Source organism: Macrobrachium nipponense, chromosome 19, assembly GCF_015104395.2.
Source record: "Macrobrachium nipponense isolate FS-2020 chromosome 19, ASM1510439v2, whole genome shotgun sequence".
Lineage (NCBI taxonomy): Eukaryota > Metazoa > Arthropoda > Malacostraca > Decapoda > Palaemonidae > Macrobrachium > Macrobrachium nipponense.
Genome location: NC_061088.1, coordinates 67,218,605 through 67,238,107, shown reverse-complemented (window position 1 = coordinate 67,238,107; position 19,503 = coordinate 67,218,605). Strand labels below are relative to the sequence as shown.

The 19,503-nt window shown below is 35.8% G+C and overlaps 1 protein-coding gene across 3 annotated transcripts in view; it reads left to right on the top strand.

Moving 5' to 3' along the window:
- The window catches only part of LOC135218032 (ras-related and estrogen-regulated growth inhibitor-like), a 147,798-nt gene extending 130,523 nt beyond the window's left edge, over positions 1 to 17,275 (top strand). For all 3 annotated transcript variants that reach the window (XM_064254185.1, XM_064254192.1, XM_064254179.1), the window contains 2 exons: positions 967 to 1,252; positions 15,503 to 17,275. In XM_064254185.1, the coding sequence (XP_064110255.1) occupies positions 967 to 1,252; positions 15,503 to 15,717 (501 nt within the window). In that variant the 3' untranslated portion in view covers positions 15,718 to 17,275. The remainder of the gene's footprint in view (positions 1 to 966; positions 1,253 to 15,502) is intronic.
- Positions 17,276 to 19,503: the final 2,228 nt, after the last annotated feature.

Genomic DNA, 19,503 nt, shown 5'->3' with positions numbered 1-19,503 from the left:
GTCTGCTGCTGAACTTTTTCTGAAACCAAGTGCTAATAGCATTGTCTGTGCGTTATCTATAAAACCATTTATCTGATAGGATATTTTACAAGAGGCAGTTGTATTCTGTGATGCCATCCCAATTTCTACTATTACATTATTACCCTAATACATGCAGGATAATTTTTTACACAGTCATCGTCCAAACCTGTTATTTAGCCAAACTGTGTAGTGATTTCGCTTTGTATGATCATGAGAGATGCCCTGGGCAATAATATTATATAAATATACCAATATTGCCTCAGTGTTACATACTAACCTACAAGAATCATGGTGACTTTCTCAAGAATTATTTTTGCCGAGATCTTTTGTCAAAACTGGTAATCTATGGACCATAGACTGTAGGCCTTTTACTTACTGCATCCATAAAATTGAGAATCACAAAAATCCTCTTCATATAAGAGAGGCTAACTTGAAAAGGTATGGATGGGTATAAAACTCGGGATGAGAACGGAGCAAAGTCCTTTACGGTAAATGAAATAAGCGTCTGTAAAGATAACATATTTACTTTCTGCAGTCTGCTATTTGGCTTTCATTTCCATTACCGCTGTTATAGCTTTTGGTTTTGTATGAACCCCATTCATATTTATCTACTTTACCAAGCTGTAGGTTTGCTTAACATGGACTTTATGCATACCTCCTCTGTACTCACAAATTCCTTGTGAACAAAGTTATCATTATCACCATCTTCTCACACTGTAGCCCAGATACAGCTAACAGTTTTACTTTCCTCACACTAACTGGATCTTTCCTTAAAACAGAAACCTAAAATAGCATTGTTTATTATGAAGCTGCCCGAGTTCACCTAACTTCTCAGGTGTAGCTAGTGAGTGCTGAGATCAAAATCATTTTTCAAATAATGTGAATGCTACGAGTGCGCCATTCATGACGTTATTTACTCTTGGTAATCAACTTCCACTCTTGCAGAACACGGAGGCTCTACCGTCGCAGGAGACCATCAGCTGGGCTGACGGCTTCCTTCTCGTTTACTCCATCACAGACCGCCAGAGCTTCAACTGGGTGAAGCGGGTCAGACTCCACATAAGCGAACGCAAAGGTCGCTCGGGTTTGTGCGGGACGACAACCCTCACGCCCATGCCTCCCGTCCCGGCAGGAGTGGGCGGGGATGTTTCTCCGACCCTAGGACCACCCATGGTGTTGCTCGGAAACAAGGCAGACATGGTGCACCTGAGACAGGTGTCTTCCGAAGAGGGTGAGTTTGCATCAGTCACAAAATCATGATGGGTTTTTATATAATTGGCGCCTACCATACCACCAATGAGAAACGTAAAGTAGGAAACTGCATTCAGGACTTTAAACTTGATTATAGTTAAAATACAATATCCACATATAGTTGGCAATTTGTCTTCAAACTCTTTTCTGAGTGAATAGTCCGAGCAAAGATAATAGTTATCACAATAATGACATTATTAAATACTTTGCAATGATCGCAATTTAGTATTCTCTTATCTCTTTTCATGTGCAAAGTAACACTCGAGGACTTTTATTTTGTCTTTATCTGTTATGCAATCTGCATCTATAACAACTGTATATAACTATTCTATTTCTTCCCACTACTTTTAAAGACTGCTCGTCAGTAGCTTTAAATCACTATTTTGAAGTGTTTCAGATAATTCTTATAACCCTGTTTCTCCATCGAGACTAAAACAAATCCCACATTACCTTCAATGCACAGTAATTTAGCCCAATCGTTGAAATGAACATTAAGTCAAGAAGCGGTAGTCTTGCCTACAGAGAGACTCAGTGCTTTAAAAAAATCCATAACTAAAATGATCAATGATGATACTAATATACTTCATACTTATAGTGAGCAATGATGTTAACGTTTGCCACGTTTGCCATGCTCTTCAATAATTAGTTACAACTCTAATTAAATAAAGATAAAAAAAAATTATAATCTGTCCAAAAAGTACATTATCCGGTTAATAAAATCTCGTAACAGATACCAACATTAGAAGTTATGAAAAACGTAAATTTATAAAAAGCTGCCATCGTAAAATTCTTGTGATTCCTGACGAAGGCTGTCCCTCCATCAGGGGCGTAATTTGGGGGGGGGGGGGGGGGGTGCTGGAGTCGGGACAACTGCCTCCCACCAGACTGAAGTTGGCCCCCACGCCCCAAGCCTCAACGTGGCTCCCTCATCCTCCAAGCCCCAAGAAGTAACATGTTTTCTTTTTAAATGTGCAATCATAAAAATATTAAATTTCTCGAAAATATTGCGTTTCTTGATCCTTGTCTGTCTCCTATAATAGCTACCAGTGATGATGATATAAACAAACAGTAGTTGGAGTATATAGTTTTTGTTGAAAAACCTTGTTCATGTGGCTTCAAAAAATACATAAAATAGCTCATAGCAAAAAAAACCCTTTATTAGGCTCGCTTCACTCGCCAAACCGTCTTTGCCACCCCTCCCCCCCAAACAAAAATCTGAAATGACGCCCCTGTCCTCCATTACCGTAAATTGGACTCTCCCACCACTCAGGTCTCAAACAATAATCATGTTCCCGGAAATGGCAACTTTCCTGAAAAATATAAATAAAAAGAATCGCAAGAACCATCAGTGGATCTCATGCGGTACACTGTAGGCGCTAGTTAAGGTTCTTTGTAGCATCCCATCGGCTCCTACTTGCAACCCCTTTCATTCCTTTTACTGTACCTCAGTTCATGTTCTCTTTCTTCCATCTTACTTTCTACCCTCTCTTAACAAATGTTACATAGTACAACTGCAAAGGTTTTCCTTGTAACAACTTTAAAACCAATTTACTCTCAATTATACATTCATCACTGAATGATCAAATAAGCCCCATTGCATGGCCTTTGGCCTTAGCCTTATATATATATATAGATATATATATATATATATATATATAGTCTATATATATATATATATATATAATGCACATTAAAAACATATATGTGTAGAATCTACAGATCCATTTTTACCAGATACGTATGTAATAACTTCTCGAATCGGTCACACTTTTTTGGATACGCTCGTCACTACAAAGCCTTAGATCCAAATGCAAGAATCATAAAGCAATTCTGATGTCCGGTAGCTGGAACTGATGTGGGTTCAATTTGGATGTAAGGCTTGAAGTTACAAGCTTATCCAAAAAGTGGGACGACTTCGAGAAGTTAAGACGGCATTGTGGCAATTACAATTATATATAATACACCAACACACACACACACATATATATGATAGGAATGGAATATAAAATTTAAGCCAAATGCCAAGCACTGGGACCAATGAAGTCATTGAGCGCTAAAAGAGAAACTGAGAGTGAAAAGGTTTTAAAAATGTAACAGGAAGAAAACCTTGCACTCACACCACGAAACAATTATCAGGAGAAGGCGGAAAGTAAGATGGAAGAGACAGAATATGAATGGAAGTACAGTAAAAGGAATGAATGGGGTTGCAGCTAGGGGCAGAAGGGATGCAGCTAAGAACCTTAACTTATGCTTACAGTATGAGGCGCACTGGTGCCACTAACCCTCTAAGGCGTATATATATTTATATATATACAGGCAGTCCCCGGGTTACGACGGGGGTTCCGTTCTTGAGACGCGTCGTAAGCCGAAAATCGTCGTAAGAACCGGAACGACGCTTGGAATATGTCTTAAACTAATAAAACAAAAAGTTATAAAAACCTTACTTGTAATCCTTTGGTTACACTACATGTTGTTTCCTGTAGTTTTATGTACAACCTGGAGTTATTTTCATAAAAGAATGCTGGTTCTTGAAGGTAAAAGCTATTGTAATCCTCTGGTGACACTACATTCTTGAAGTTTTTATGTACAACCTGGAGTGATTTTGCCAAATCTTGAGGGCTACAAGAACAGCTGATTACTATTTAGTATCATATAGACTAATTAAAGTAAACGTATCTTTAAATAGGCTTATATATTAGTATCAACAAAACATTTCCTGCTATGAGTCAGAGGCCGTTTAAATGAAAACGAACACTCTCTGTCCTATCTGTTCAGAAAATAAATGTTACGTCAATCCCCGTCAATCCCCGAGACGGTGACCATTGTTGCCAAGGCGTCTCTCTCTCTCTCTCTCTCTCTAATTACACTGGAACTTTGACATACGATTGCCCTAATATACGAATGTTTTGAGATACAACAGAAAATTTGCGAAAATATAAGCTTTGATATACAACGAAATATTTGAGATACGATTTTGCGATGAGTGTTAGTTGTATAGGCGACCGATAAATGGCGTTCAGTCTGTTTGTTTGTTGTGCTGCATGTTAACACGTCGTTGTTTAGTTCGTTGTATTTGCGCCTATTTTTCGTGTTATTTGGCTATTTTATTATTAACCATGGGTCTCAAAGCTAAAGACAAAGCAGGTGATAAGAAAAAACCCAAGAAAATTATTTCGATGGAAGCAAAACATGAAATTATAGCAAAGCATAAAACCTTCCAAGGCATCACCATTATTTCTAAAAACTACAAACTGATTAAAATAAAAAAATAAAAATTAGTTTAGCAATGTTATTTCATTTGTGTTTATTACGTAGTTATTAGTGTACATACGTAAATAAAAAGAGAACAACAAATCGTTCCCTGCCACCCTTCCCTACCTCCTCCCCCTGCTGGCCTCACGTCATCTTTCGTTGTGGTAAGTAAAATTCCTTTCTTTTTTTTAATTGATTTTATTAACATTTATTATCATTTATCACATTGCTGTTATTTTATCATTATGTGTGTTATTAATCGTTTTATTTGTGTATAAATTGTGTATATTATATGTAATTTAGCTGTGTTTAGGTGTGGTTTCATACCGCTAGAACGGATTAATACATATTACATTAATTTTAAATGGGAAAAATGCTTTGAGAGATACAACTGTTTTGATATACGACGATGGTAACTGAACAAATTAAATTCGTATGTCAAAGTTCCAGTGTACTGGATAATGTCTCTCTTGGATACTTCGATTTTGCCAAATCTTGAGGGCTACAAGAACAGTTGATTACTATTTACGTATCATATAGACTAATTAAAGTAAACGTATCTTTAAATAGGCTTATATTATTAGTATCAACAAAACATTTACTGGCATGAGTCAGAGGCCGTTTAACGAAACGAACACTTCTCTGTCCTTAACTCGGAGCGTCGGAAGACACCTCTCTCTCTCTCTCTCTCTCTCTCTCTCTCTCTCTCTCTCTCTCTATCGTTGTAATCTAACCAGAAACTTCGTTTTGTATTATTACTGGAAACAAGCAATGATTTTTTTCATTATTTGTGGTTTGGACTGTTATATGTAAACTTTGCGCACCGCAAGCTAGTAGTATTCATTCGCTCGGAAAACTAGTTCCGCATATGAGGCGTCATTAAAAAACTCAGTAGAAAAAATTACGACAATAACAAAAGTGTGCGAAAATCATCATAACCTCAAATTTTTGTTGTAATCTAACCAGAAAACTTATTTTTATTATATACTGTGCTAAACTATAAAGGATTTTTATCATAGTATGAGTTTTTTAAAAGCGTCGTTAACTCGGAGCGTCGGAAGCGTCAGCGTCGTAACCTCGGGGAACAAGCGTCGTAACCCAGGACGGATTTTTCCATTGAATATTTAAGAAAAAAGCGTTGTAACCTCGGAACGTCGTAAAGCCGGAAACCGTCGTAACCCCGGGGACCCGCCTATATATATATATATATATAAGATATATATATAATATATATATATATATATATATATATATATACGTATAGTTAATGGAACTCCAGTTAATACCGTAATATTGTTTACTTCAAACTCCATCAAGTGCAGTTGCAACGAAAACGTTGGAGTGATTTGCATTTTTTTTTTCTCTCCTTTCTTACAAGTCTTCATGTATAAATATCTGGTTGCGATACAAGTTATATATGTGTATGTATATATCATATAATTATATATATATATATATAATATATATATATATATATATATATAATATATTATATATATATATAAATATATATAAAAACTTGTAAGAAAAAAAAATATGCAAAACATTCCAACGTTTTCGTTTTGCATCTGCACTTAATGATGGAGTTTGAAGTAAACAATATTATTGTAACACCCAGAGGTCCAATGACTATGCTCATTAACGACCCAAACAATGTTGACTATAATTTATTTGTACTTAAAAGAATGTGGTTGAAGAAGTGGTATTCGCATCCGGGAAAGGGTTGGCCCTCCCCCTTTTTTTTTTTTCCTTCTTTCCAGCACCTCTCAAGAGTCGTTAAGATCAAAATACGAAGGCATTAATGGCGCCAAAGAGCCTGAGTTATTGGCGCTAATAGACTATGTGAACAGTCCAACCGTAGCATGCATCAAGCTTATTTGACTTTTTGAAGTAAATCGCAGTTTCCTCGTTTTTTCAAAACTGAATCGCGTCAACCTCCTCATTCCATATTTAGAGAACACCAGAATCATCATATTTAGAAAAGCCGGGTAATACTTGATAAGGTCCTACATTATGGGACACCGGCGTGTGATAAACGATATATATAGTCATTTTTAATGCATTTGCCATATTGGAGGATCTCTCTTGCTCCCCTGCAAATGTAAGAAGTCGGACGTCTGTGCATCGGAGTCAATGTTAAGTGAGAGAAATGAGTTTCCACTGTTACTGTGACATCACAAAAACGCGGGGAAAAAGACGAATTGCCGAAACGACCATTACTTTAAATAGGCTTATATTATTAGTATCAACAAAACATTTACTGGCATGAGTCAGAGGCCGTTTAACGAAACGAACACTTCTCTGTCCTTAACTTGGAGCGTCGGAAGACACCTCTCTCTCTCTCTCTCTCTCTCTCTCTCTCTCTCTCTCTCTCTCTCTCTCTCTCTCTCTCTCTCGTAGTAGCCATCTTGCTTGGTGAGACGTACCCGCGTGAAGTCACAATAATCAACAGATATCACAAGTTTAACATACGACTTGAATTTGAGAAATATCTAGAAGTGTTCGTGAACTATCGGTGATAAGATTAGTGTGAAAATAGTAGGATAAAGCGTCTTCTAAGTTAGTTTATCAAGTGTAATACTATAAATCAGAACAAGATGGCAGTAAGTTCCAACTGCGGGAAGAGGTGGCGTAATTTGGCGTGTTTAGCAGATTCGCAATACGATGAGGTAGCAGGAAGGGAACTGGCATTTCTCATCTATGAAATCAGCAACAGTCCTAACCAAAAAGATACAAAAGCATTCATAGATATATTAGAAGGATATAATCCTTCAAACTGGAACAAATCTAATGAAAACATCTTGAAAATAATTGAAGAAGTTCCAAATAAAATCCAAGTGGTCAAGAGACTCATAAAGAAAATATACATAAACCAACATATTCCGACAAAGAAATGAATAAGGGTGAATCTTGTGAATATCCTAATTGATGCATTAGGAAAAAGAATGCCAAAAGCATGCAAACTGTGTAAGGTTTGGTATAGCATAGTCAATCCACAAAACCTAATCAGAAAATGTGCTGCATGCAACATTCCGACCCATCCACAGTGTGCTGAGGTATACAAGATTTGAGAAAAGATACAAGAATTTTTTGTTCAACATGTCTATCATGGATAGACAATGTTATTAAATCAAGATTGAATGTACAAATAGTTGAGGATGAAGAAGAAGAGGAAGAGGAAGAAGAAGAAGAAAAAGAAGAAGAGGAAAACGGAAGAGAAGTAAACAAAATGAAATGACAGAAAAAAAATAAGGAAAACAAAGAAACAAGATAAAAGTATGGATGCAGAGATACTCATTGATACTACATATGAGGCAATAAAGCAGCATACCTACGAAGAAATAAATTACGATATGACAACAGAAAAGCAAATCCCGAAGAGGCTCTACCCAGATCTATACAATGACGGGAAAGAGGAAAAAATAGACAAGAAAGACAAAATCTGCAACCTTTTGAAAAGAGGGAATTGCAGATTTGGAGAAAGAGTTACTACAAACATCCTAAGATATGTCAAAACTATGAAATATATGGTAAATGTGCATACTTAGATGGATATGGGATGATTGCAGAGATCTGCATCCAAAAATATGTAAAAACCTAAAAGAAGGAAAAGGATGTAAGTTCGACAAAAAATGCAAATATATGCACCCTGTAGCCATGAATCATAATCAAATAAATAACCAACCAAGTAATAAAATCCAAAATAAGAAAGAAACAAATAAAGAGAAGAAATCAAGAATATCAGGTAAAAGAGAAAAGCAAACCACCAATGAGATATGCAGAGGTGGCAAGCAAAAAAATTTCAAAGCATCAGCTCCGAAATTCTACTCAAGAGATAATAACTGTATTTATTATGCAAGAGGATATTGCAGAAACGGAGAAAATTGCAGATTCAGACACAAAATTAATAATTATGATGAAGGAAGATCAAATATTATGGAAAAGTTGGATTTTTTAATGTCAGAATTTCTGGAAATGAAAAAAGAACAACATACCAGAACAGGAAAGAGACATGGGAAAATCCTTATTACTACCAGTATTAAATGAAGGAGAAAACACGCAAACCATCATAGTGATGAATGCGCAGGGTTTAGTTACGAGTAACTCAAAAAGAAAAATAGAGTACTTAGAAGAAACTAACGCCCAAAAATGAAAAGAAAATAGATATAATGAATATAAGTGAAACCTGGTATTCCCAAGAGACTGGGAATGATGATCAAATAAAAGGGTTCCAAACTTATAGATCAGATAGAAAAATAGGAATCAAGGGGGAACCGCAATATATGGGAAAGACAAAAAACAAGGAAAATATATGAGAATATAGTAACTCAGAATGTGAACTAATAGCGGTAGAATTTGAATCTGAAAAATTGATGAACATAGTAATATATAGACCTCCTAATACTAAAGAGTTTGACTTAATAATTGAAAAATTGGATGATATATGTAGAAAATCACAAGGACTGGACTATTCTTCCTATCTGGTTGACTTCAACTTTCCTTTCGTAGAAATGGAAAGAACGAATAGGAGATTGTGGTTGTACTTATACATATAAAAAGAGAGTAATAGTAGTGCAGAAGATAAGAGGCAATTTGAAAAGCTATTAGATATGCTACTAGAATTACCAACATTCAACAAATAAATCACCTGCCAACAAGAAAGGAAAATACTTTAGACCTAGTATTTGTGAACGAGATCAATTATGTTAAAGAAATAATAGTTTATAATGCGAGTATTTCAGACCATAATGTCATAGAATTAACAGTTCATTCCAAAGCAAGTGAAAATAGAGATAAGCAAGAAATGAAAAAGTGGGAAGGATATGGAAAATACAACTTCTACAGTAAAAATATAAAATGGTCAGAAATTAATGAAGAATTAAACAAAGATTGGGATAACATTTTCGTAAGTGATGACATAAGGGTAAATACGGAGATATTATATAAAATATTGGAGATAATAGTGGAAAATATATACCGAAGAAGAAAAGTAAACATCATTCATGCATACCAAGAGACAGAAGGATCTTGTTCCAGAAAATCAGAAAGTGGAAAAAAGGTCTTGCAAAAGAAAAAAATGCATGGAAAGTTATAGAACTAAAAAGTAAGATAGAAAAATGCAGAACAAAAGATTATACAATCAAAAGAAAATGAAAAACGGACTTGGAAGAAAAAACCCTATTAAATATCAAGCAAAACAAACTATTATACTCATATGCGAAGAAGATGAATAAAAGAAGAATAGAAATAGGCCCTCTGAGAATTGAAGGGAGATTAACGAATGAAAAAAAAGGAAATTGCAAACATACTGGCAGAACGATATAAGAGAGAATTCACCCCTAGAATAGATAATGAAGATAATGATATAGAAAGTAAGGGATGAAAAATAGTGAATATTTAGCTGACATAGATATTAATGAAGCTGATATTGTGCAGGCTATTAATGAAATTAAAAATGGAGCTGCTGCAGGGCCTGATGGAATTCCTGCTATTTTGTTAAAGAAAGTAGTTCATTCTATCGCAAAGCCACTTGCAATATTATTAAGACAAAGTGTAGATACAGGCAAGATATATGATGAGCACAAAATTAGCATATATTACCCCTACTTTCAAAAGTGGATCAAGACTAGAGGCAAGTAATTATAGGCCTGTGAGTCTAACATCACATATTATGAAAGTGTATGAAAGGGTAATGAAGAAAAATATTATGAAACATTTAATAAAAAATAATTTGTTTAATAAAGGACAACATGGTTTCGTACCCGGAAAAAGTACACAAACCCAACTGTTAGTCCACCGTGAAAACATATTCAAAAATATGAATGAAAAGCGGAAATGAAAACAGATGTGGTTTATTTAGACTTTGCAAAAGCTTTTGATAAAGTAGACCATAATATATTAGCGAAGAAAATTAGAAAACACAATATCGTGATAAAGTAGGAAGATGGTTAAAAGAATTTTTACACAACAGAAAACAGATAGTTATTGCAAACGACGAGAAATCGGATGAAGCCAAGGTAATATCCGGTGTGCCGCAAGGTACGGTGTTAGCTGCAATACTGTTTGTTATTATGATTGAAGACATAGACAATAATGTTAAGGATTCGGTAGTGAGTAGTTTCGAGATGACACAAGAATAAGTAGAGAAATTACTTGTGATGAAGATAGGAACGCTCTACAAAGAGACCTTAACAAAGTATATGATTGGGCAGAGGTAAATAGGATGGTATTTAACTCTGATAAATTTGAATCAATAAATTATGGAGACAGAGAAAGAAAGCTATATGCATATAAGGGACCTAATAATGAGACCATCACAAATAAGGAAGCAGTTAAAGACCTTGGTGTGATGATAAGGAACATGGTTATGCAATGATCAAATAGCAACTCTGTTGGCAAAATGTAAAGCAAAAATGGGAATGTTGTTACGGCACTTCAAAACAAGAAAAGCTGAACACATGATTATGCTTTATAAAACATATGTTCGTAGTCCACTTGAATATTGCAATATGATATGGTACACTATCAAAAGGATATTGCACAAATAGAGAGTGTACAAAGGTCCTTTACAGCTAGAATAGAAGAAGTTAAGGACCTAGACTACTGGGAAAGACTACAATTCATAAAATTATATAGTCTAGAAAGGAGAAGAGAACGCTACATGATAATTCAGGCATGGAAACAGATAGAAGGAATAGCAGAAAATATCATGGAACTAAAAATATCAGAAAGAGCAAGCAGAGGTAGATTAATAGTGCCCAAAACTATACCAGGAAAAATAAGGAAAGCACACCAGGACATTAATCCACTACGCACCAGCATCGATAATGCAGCGCCTATTCAATGCGTTGCCAGCTCATCTGAGGAATATATCAGGAGTGAGCGTAGATGTGTTTAAGAATAAGCTCGACAAATATCTAAACTGCATCCCAGACCATCCAAGATTGGAAGATGCAAAATATACCGGAAGATGTACTAGCAACTCTCTGGTAGACATTAGAGGTGCCTCACACTGAGGGACCTGGGGCAACCCGAACAAGATGTAAGGTCTGTAAGGTAAGCTCGTTGTAATCTAACCAGAAACTTCGTTTTGTTATTATTACTGGAAACAAGCAATGATTTTTTTCATTATTTGTGGTTTTGGACTGTTATATGTAAACTTTGCGCACCGCAAGCTAGTATGTATTCATTCGCTCGGAAACTAGTTCCGCATATGAGGCGTCATTAAAAATCATAGAAAAATACGACATAAAAAGTGTCGAAAATCATCATAACCTCAAAATTTTTGTTGTAATCTAACCAGAAACTTATTTTTATTAATATACTGTGCTAAACTATAAAGGATTTTTATCATAGTATGAGTTTTTTAAAAAGCGTCGTTAACTCGGAGCGTCGGAAGCGTCAGCGTCGTAACCTCGGAACAAGCGTCGTAACCCAGGACGGATTTTTCCATTGAATATTTAAGAAAAAGCGTCGTAACCTCGGAACGTCGTAAGCCGGAACCGTCGTAACCCGGGGACCGCCTGTATATATATATATATATATATATATATATATATATACGTATAGTTAATGGAACTCCAGTTAATACCGTAATATTGTTTACTTCAAACTCCATCAAGTGCAGTTGCAACGAAAACGTTGGAGTGATTTGCATTTTTTTTTTCTCTCTCCTTTCTTACAAGTCTTCATGTATAAATATCTGGTTGCGATACAAGTTATATATGTGTATGTATATATATATCTTTATATATATATATATATATATAATATTATATATATATATATATATATATTATATATATATATATAAAACTTGTAAGAAAAAAAATATGCAAAACATTCCAACGTTTTCGTTTTGCATCTGCACTTAATGATGGAGTTTGAAGTAAACAATATTATTGTAACACCCAGAGGTCCAATGACTATGCTCATTAACGACCCAAACAATGTTGACTATAATTTATTTGTACTTAAAAGAATGTGGTTGAAGAAGTGGTATTCGCATCCGGGAAAGGGTTGGCCCTCCCCCCTTTTTTTTTTCCTTCTTTCCAGCACCTCTCAAGAGTCGTTAAGATCAAAATACGAAGGCATTAATGGCGCCAAAGAGCCTGAGTTATTGGCGCTAATAGACTATGTGAACAGTCCAACCGTAGCACGCATCAAGCTTATTTGACTTTTTGAAGTAAATCGCAGTTTCCTCGTTTTTCAAAACTGAATCGCGTCAACCTCCTCATTCCATATTTAGAGAACACCAGAATCATCATATTTAGAAAAGCCGGGTAATACTTGATAAGGTCCTACATTATGGGACACCGGCGTGTGATAAACGATATATATAGTCATTTTTAATGCATTTGCCATATTGGAGGATCTCTCTTGCTCCCCTGCAAATGTAAGAAGTCGGACGTCTGTGCATCGGAGTCAATGTTAAGTGAGAGAATGAGTTTCCACTGTTACTGTGACATCACAAAAACGCGGGGAAAAAGACGAATTGCCGAAAACGACCATTACTTAAAACACGAAAATAGAAAGCAAGGCAGATGGGCAGAGAGAGAGAGAGAGAGAGAGAGAGAGAGATGATGGAGTGAGAGAGGAAAGAACGAGAGAGAGAGAGAGAGAGAGAGAGAGAGACGTCAAACAGCAAAATAAACTTGGCAATATTAACCCAAGGCAAAAAAGGGGTCTAAAAATAATCGGGTACTTCCCTTCAAGTTTGACAACATTGCCCCAATAATGTCTGTGTAATGAGCAGAGCGGTGGGTATTTCAATCTCGCATACCACCACTCCGAGTTATACATACTTCGGAGCTCTCAAGGTCAAATGAGGATTATGAAAGGAAAGCTTGTGATGCTCTGTCACTCAAATTTTCTTTGCTATAGCCTTTATTTTTTTTGGTTATATTTGTACAGTATTTAATACTAAAAATCACAACTACAAGGCGTAATTTTGATATAAAAAGCATGCTTTCGGATACTGATAGCGTCTCCCACTTAGTGGGGCACTGCTACAGCTAACCTTATCATGCATAATGCTGTATTTGTACTTTATGCTAAAAATCACAAATACATTAAAGCTTAACTACGAGAGAACATATTACAAAGTAATAGATGCTTAGAAAGTAATGATAATACATTTTTCTTATTTACTAAAAGATGGTTTTTAATTTGCTTTACTTATGTACTCAAGCACTGAAACCATATAAAAGCACCTCTTGAATACTTAATTATTCTAATGTAAGTATAACCTGCAACATTATTTCCTAAAAAAAAAAAAAAAACACTGAGAATTCGGCCACTGTAACCTTCGATTAGTCACATGAAAGGAATTTCTGAAACCCCCTTAATAAAATCCCCTAGACTGAAAACAGAATGAGAATACCAGTCCTATAACTAGATTACAAGTAAAAAAGCGAATAAGCAATCACATCTAATGTAAAAACAAATGCTAAAAATAAGTACACACACACACACACTGTCCACTCCATTTTCCAGGTACTCAGTTTCCACGTAAAATAACTCAGGTTTGTGATGGCTCACAGTAAATACGTCAGCGTCTAAACAAACTTCCAGAATCACCCGATACCAAAATGCAACCGGGGAAGGGTCACCACCCACAGCCGCACCAGGGTTTATCAACATCCGCTCATTCGATCTCTATTCTCTTTCATACAGAATAAAGTTGAGTCGAATATAGAATTTAGGCCATAGGCCAAGCACTGGGACCTATGAGATCATTCAAGCGATGAAATAAAAATTGACATTAAAAGGTTGGATAGGTGTAACAGGAGGAAAACCTCTTAGCAGTTGCATTATAAATCAAGTGTTATGAAAGGGCGGTAAGTAAGATGAAGAGAGAGAAAATGAAATGAGGAGCAGTAAAAGGAGCGAAAGCGGTTGCAGCTAGGGGCCGAGGGCACGCTGCAAGGAACCTTAAGCAATGCCCACAGTTCACTACATGAGGTCCACTGATAGCACTACCCCCTTACGGGATTCAATGGCTTAAGTAATTCAATATATCTCTTTTCCACTTGACGCTGGGATACATGCAGTCACTGTTGCAGGTTTGCGTGCAAATATCGTAAAAGGAAGCGCGGTCGAAGCAGGTGGCACAAAGAGAGACGAGAAAGCAGCAGCGGGACTTGATGAGGAATACTTTGTCTCAAGTTAAGCTCAGAGGTGGTTAAGAGGTGCTGTGCGGTCTCTCTCCACCTGTTGCTGAGAGTGAAGGGAGAGAGAATATACAACTATAGGCCAGAGGCCAAGCGCTGAGACATCTCAGGTCATTCAGCGCTGAAAGGAAAATATAAAGATAACCAAGGTGTAATAGGAGGAAAACCTCGCAGCTGCACTATGATATTGTTAGAAGAGGGTGGACAGTAAGTTGGAGGAAAGAGAATATGAATGGAGGTACAGTAAAAGGAATGAACGGGATTGCAGCCGGGGGTCAGAAGGGGCGTTGCAAAGAACCTTAAGTTAATGCCTACGGTGCGCCGCGCGTGAGGTGCACTGACGGCACTACACCCCTACGGGGTAGGAGTGAAGGGCTGGGCGGGATATATACAAAACATGAGGCCTCAAGTGATATAAGTTGTTTTAATTAATACCAATAACGTTATTATACACCATAAACGAAGATCAAACTTTTACTGACACTCACATGTCTTCGATGTGAAATGGATGCACAGTCGTAAACAAATTCTTAAAATATGCCTGTCTCCTCCACATAAAAACAATGTTTAAACCACATCTCACACAGAAAATCACAAAGAGAACCTCCAATTATGTATATGTATATATATGCACGTGTATATATATATATATATATATATATATATATATATATTATATATATATATATATATATTTATATAATTGTATATGTAAAATAAAATCATTTATGGGTAGTTGGACTCAAACTTAAAATAACAAAAACAATGCACTAATAACAGGTCCTACGTCCTATGCTCTTCCCCAGGTGAGATCTTGGCCAAGGACCTGGAGTGCTACTTCAGCGAAGTGGCAGCGTCCGAGCAGGTGCTGCAGGTGGCCAACGCCTTCCACGAGGTCTTCAAGGAAGTGCAAAACGTCAGGAAGAGGAACAAGACATCGCTTCTAGACCGAGTTTTAGGGAACAAGGCAACTAAAATCTACGTCCGAGGTAAAAGCGATTCGGCGTTACCCAAGGAATGACTATTAAATTTGACCGTGTAAATAAGACACGCGGGAGGAGTGTGACAATTCGAAGTTCCATTTATGCTCTCGTCATCTGTTGATTCTGCAGTCTAGGTCTCTTTGTTGGTGAGGTCATCAGCAGTGTTTAAGCAAGAAGACTGTCGACTGAACTTTTTTTAACAGACGACAAGTGGGGCATCATAATTTATTTATTTTACATGTATTTGAATCTGACACAGAACATGGCATGAATTACTTTTATGAGCTATTTTGTCAGCATCAGCAAAGGATTTACTTCCATTTTTTAAATAAAAGAACAAATGTGCACAAGCACAAAAATCCCGGTCATGCACTAATTTATCTCAAAATTTCAAAGTAAAATCCAGAATCACAAACACTTAAAAATCTAAGCTTAATGGACAGAATTCCTCTTCCAGTTTTCGTAACGGGTACGATTCACTGAATAAATCATTCGGATAACTTAAGAAGAACTATGAGACGTTTGAGAGGAACACATCGTTCTCTAGTTTCATTTATTTACACGAAGATGCGCTTTTATCATCAAAAGTGTCGAAAAGGAGACCAGATTTATGAAAACCGTCCGCAGCAAGCTGAAATATTCAGCTTTGAAACTCAACATCGTAACCATAACTTTTTGTAATATTTTTCCCCTCAAATGTTCAGGTTTATCCAGCAACTTGAAGCCGTCTCTTCCGATAAAATCTGCCAATCAAAGTCTTCGAACCCAAGTCACTGGAGAGCTATTGCTGGAATAAGTCATTTTTTTCTATGCGAGGAAATCTTGGGGTTACACTAACAGAACGGTAAATCGAAATAAGGTTTATCCCGAATACACTATTGAAAAAGATATAATTTCCTTCAAAACCCTTCGTATATTGAATTACATTTTAAAACTATCATGATGGTATCCAGAACTTAAACTATTTCATAGCAAGTCGTCTATCTGTTTGAATCTCAGGTCACGATGCCAAAAACGTTGACTTATTCTGAACAACTTTGGTGTTAAAAGTCAGCAATACGTCAAGACTAATGAATAAAGCAAACACTGAACACTTTCAGAAAGTATATGAAGCTCTTGTATCAGGTACTTGGGTCATAAAAATACATTCAGTAAATGGGAATCATCCATTAAGCTAAAGAAATCACTGGTTGCAATGACAACCCTTCTCCCTGACGTTCTTATTTACACGGCATCCTTTCAATTTTCACGTAACGGACGCACAAAAAATACAATATCTATCACGATCCCATCGCATAAATAGATATGGACTGAAATCTTACATGACGGGCTCTCCGACACAGGCCACTGATTATGAGTTATTTAAATTCCGAGTCTTATTGTCAATACAAGATGTTCTTGAAGGAAACATTATTTTTTCTTGAGGTGTTACCAGCAATGGATTTCGTTTCATGGGAGGGAAATCCAGAACACTTCTCGGGATTGCATGTTTTTTTTTTTTTTAAGTGTTAACTAGTTTATTTGTATGAAAGTGATATGCATAGATTAATGGTGCTAGAGTTGTCTCATTAGATAATAAAATGAAAATGTCTCAAAGGGTTTTTGATTACCTTGAAACTGCACGGAAACAAAGTATACTGAACATTAGAAATATGAAAAAATGCTTTTTACACATGAGCGTCACTCTTGCACCACCACCGACCTCTTTAAAGGCAGATGGGGCATTTGTCTATACAAACTTACACAGGAGAGGGAACTTGTCAGCTGAAATATTTGTAGGTGTACATCACTTATAAACCTATTATCAGATAAATTGTGAATAATATAAATAATGTTATTCACTCATTTCTAAGATATATACGGAAATCATATCTCAAGTATAACTAATTAAGAAGATATTGGCAGACTACAGAAATTAGGACTTGTTCACATGGGAACTGTAGCCACATTATTCTGGAGAGCTCTTCCGGATGACTCTAACGTGTTGCCCTCTATATATATATCGTTTTCATAATACAGTAACCATTAATTAGTAAGGGATGGTTTTTCAAACATTTCCTTAATTACCAATGAAATGTTCTATGTTTTGTTCGGCTGCCAGCAAATCTTGTTCGTTCTGACAAATTTTAGCTCAATTTAATTTGCTACTTTGGAACTGTGCTCTACTACGTGATATTTCAATAATTTTAAAAGGATATTTAAAAAAATTAATGTAGCTATTAACAAATCATTCTGTATATGAACGTGCTGAAGTGCTCAAAGTACCGAAAATATCCTTTTAAATCGTGAAATAACGTCGTAGTATTTGGAAATAGGTACCGATTCTGAAAACGGTGATTAGCAATGCTATTTAAGAGGAGCAGCCCAAATAACCGTGTTGTGTAAGTAAATAAGCAAGGTACATAAGCAAATACAGTTTCTATGATCCACAGCTGACTGTGGCTGGCCAGATGCATGGCTTTGTAGACTTTTAATTTAGTATAAAGACAAAGAGGACAAATGGGTGACACTTCATCATTTGGGCTGCAAGCAAAGATTGAGAAAAAGTGGTAACTTGCAAATGAAAGAAATTATAGACTATATAATTTGTTTCTGGCTGACTAATATATTTCGGTAAAGTACATACAATACACACACACACACACACACACACACACACACACATATATATATATATATATATATATATATATATATACACAGGCAGTCCCCGGGTTACGACGGGATCAGCTTTCAATTATATTCATCAGAAATTATTTCCAGGGTTACGACACGTTCCAGGGTTACGACGCCTACAACACTCATCTGGCAGAAGAAATATGACACCAAAAATGCAAAATAATCAATATTTGAAAGCTATTTTCTGCAAAATGCAATAAGAATGCAGTTTACATAGTTTTCAATGCACCCAAAGCATTAAAAAGTAAGCTTTTCATAGGATATTTGGTGATGTTCCGGCTTACGACGATTTTCAGGTGACAACGCGTCTCAACAACGGAACCCCTGTTGTAACCCAAGGGGACTGCCTGTGTATATATATATATATATATATATATATATATATATATATATATATATATATATATATACATATACATACATACATTACTACACCTTTATAACTTATAAAGAGTAAATACTTGAAAGACAGAAATAACAAAAACCTTTTTTATGAACTAGAAAATATAAAGCCGTAGCTCTACATTCATGAAGCCTATGACTTATAAGAACAATGAAACCTAATTATTATACGCAATATATACCGGTGGAGCACCTCTTCCTACAGAACATACAGACATACATATATATGTATATATACATTATATATATATATATACATACACATTAATATCTATATATAATATATATACAAATTTATACAGTATATCAACTGTGTTCACTGACATTAAATCAAGTTATAATATTACAAGACAATGAATACAGATGATTTGAGAGGAGCAAGACTCTTGGGATTAAGAGGAGGTGTGAATACTGGTGAAACAGGGAAGAAATAGAGTGGTGGGTGATAGGGTGAACAGGAAGGAAATGGTGCGGGTGGTGGGTGAGAGGTCAACCTCCTCGCTTACAGAAACACACACACACAAACACACATTCCTAAGCCTTAAAATATCAATGGTTTTAGACGTACAGATGAAGCCACAATCTCATGTTGTAAAAAAAAAAAAAAAAAAAAAAAAAAAACACGAATGATCCATAACCGGAGGACATACTTCTTTTACACATCACATATATAAGATTCTGGAAATAAGTTTGACGATATGTCGTTACGAATAACAAGTTAAGAAAACAAGGCACCAATAATA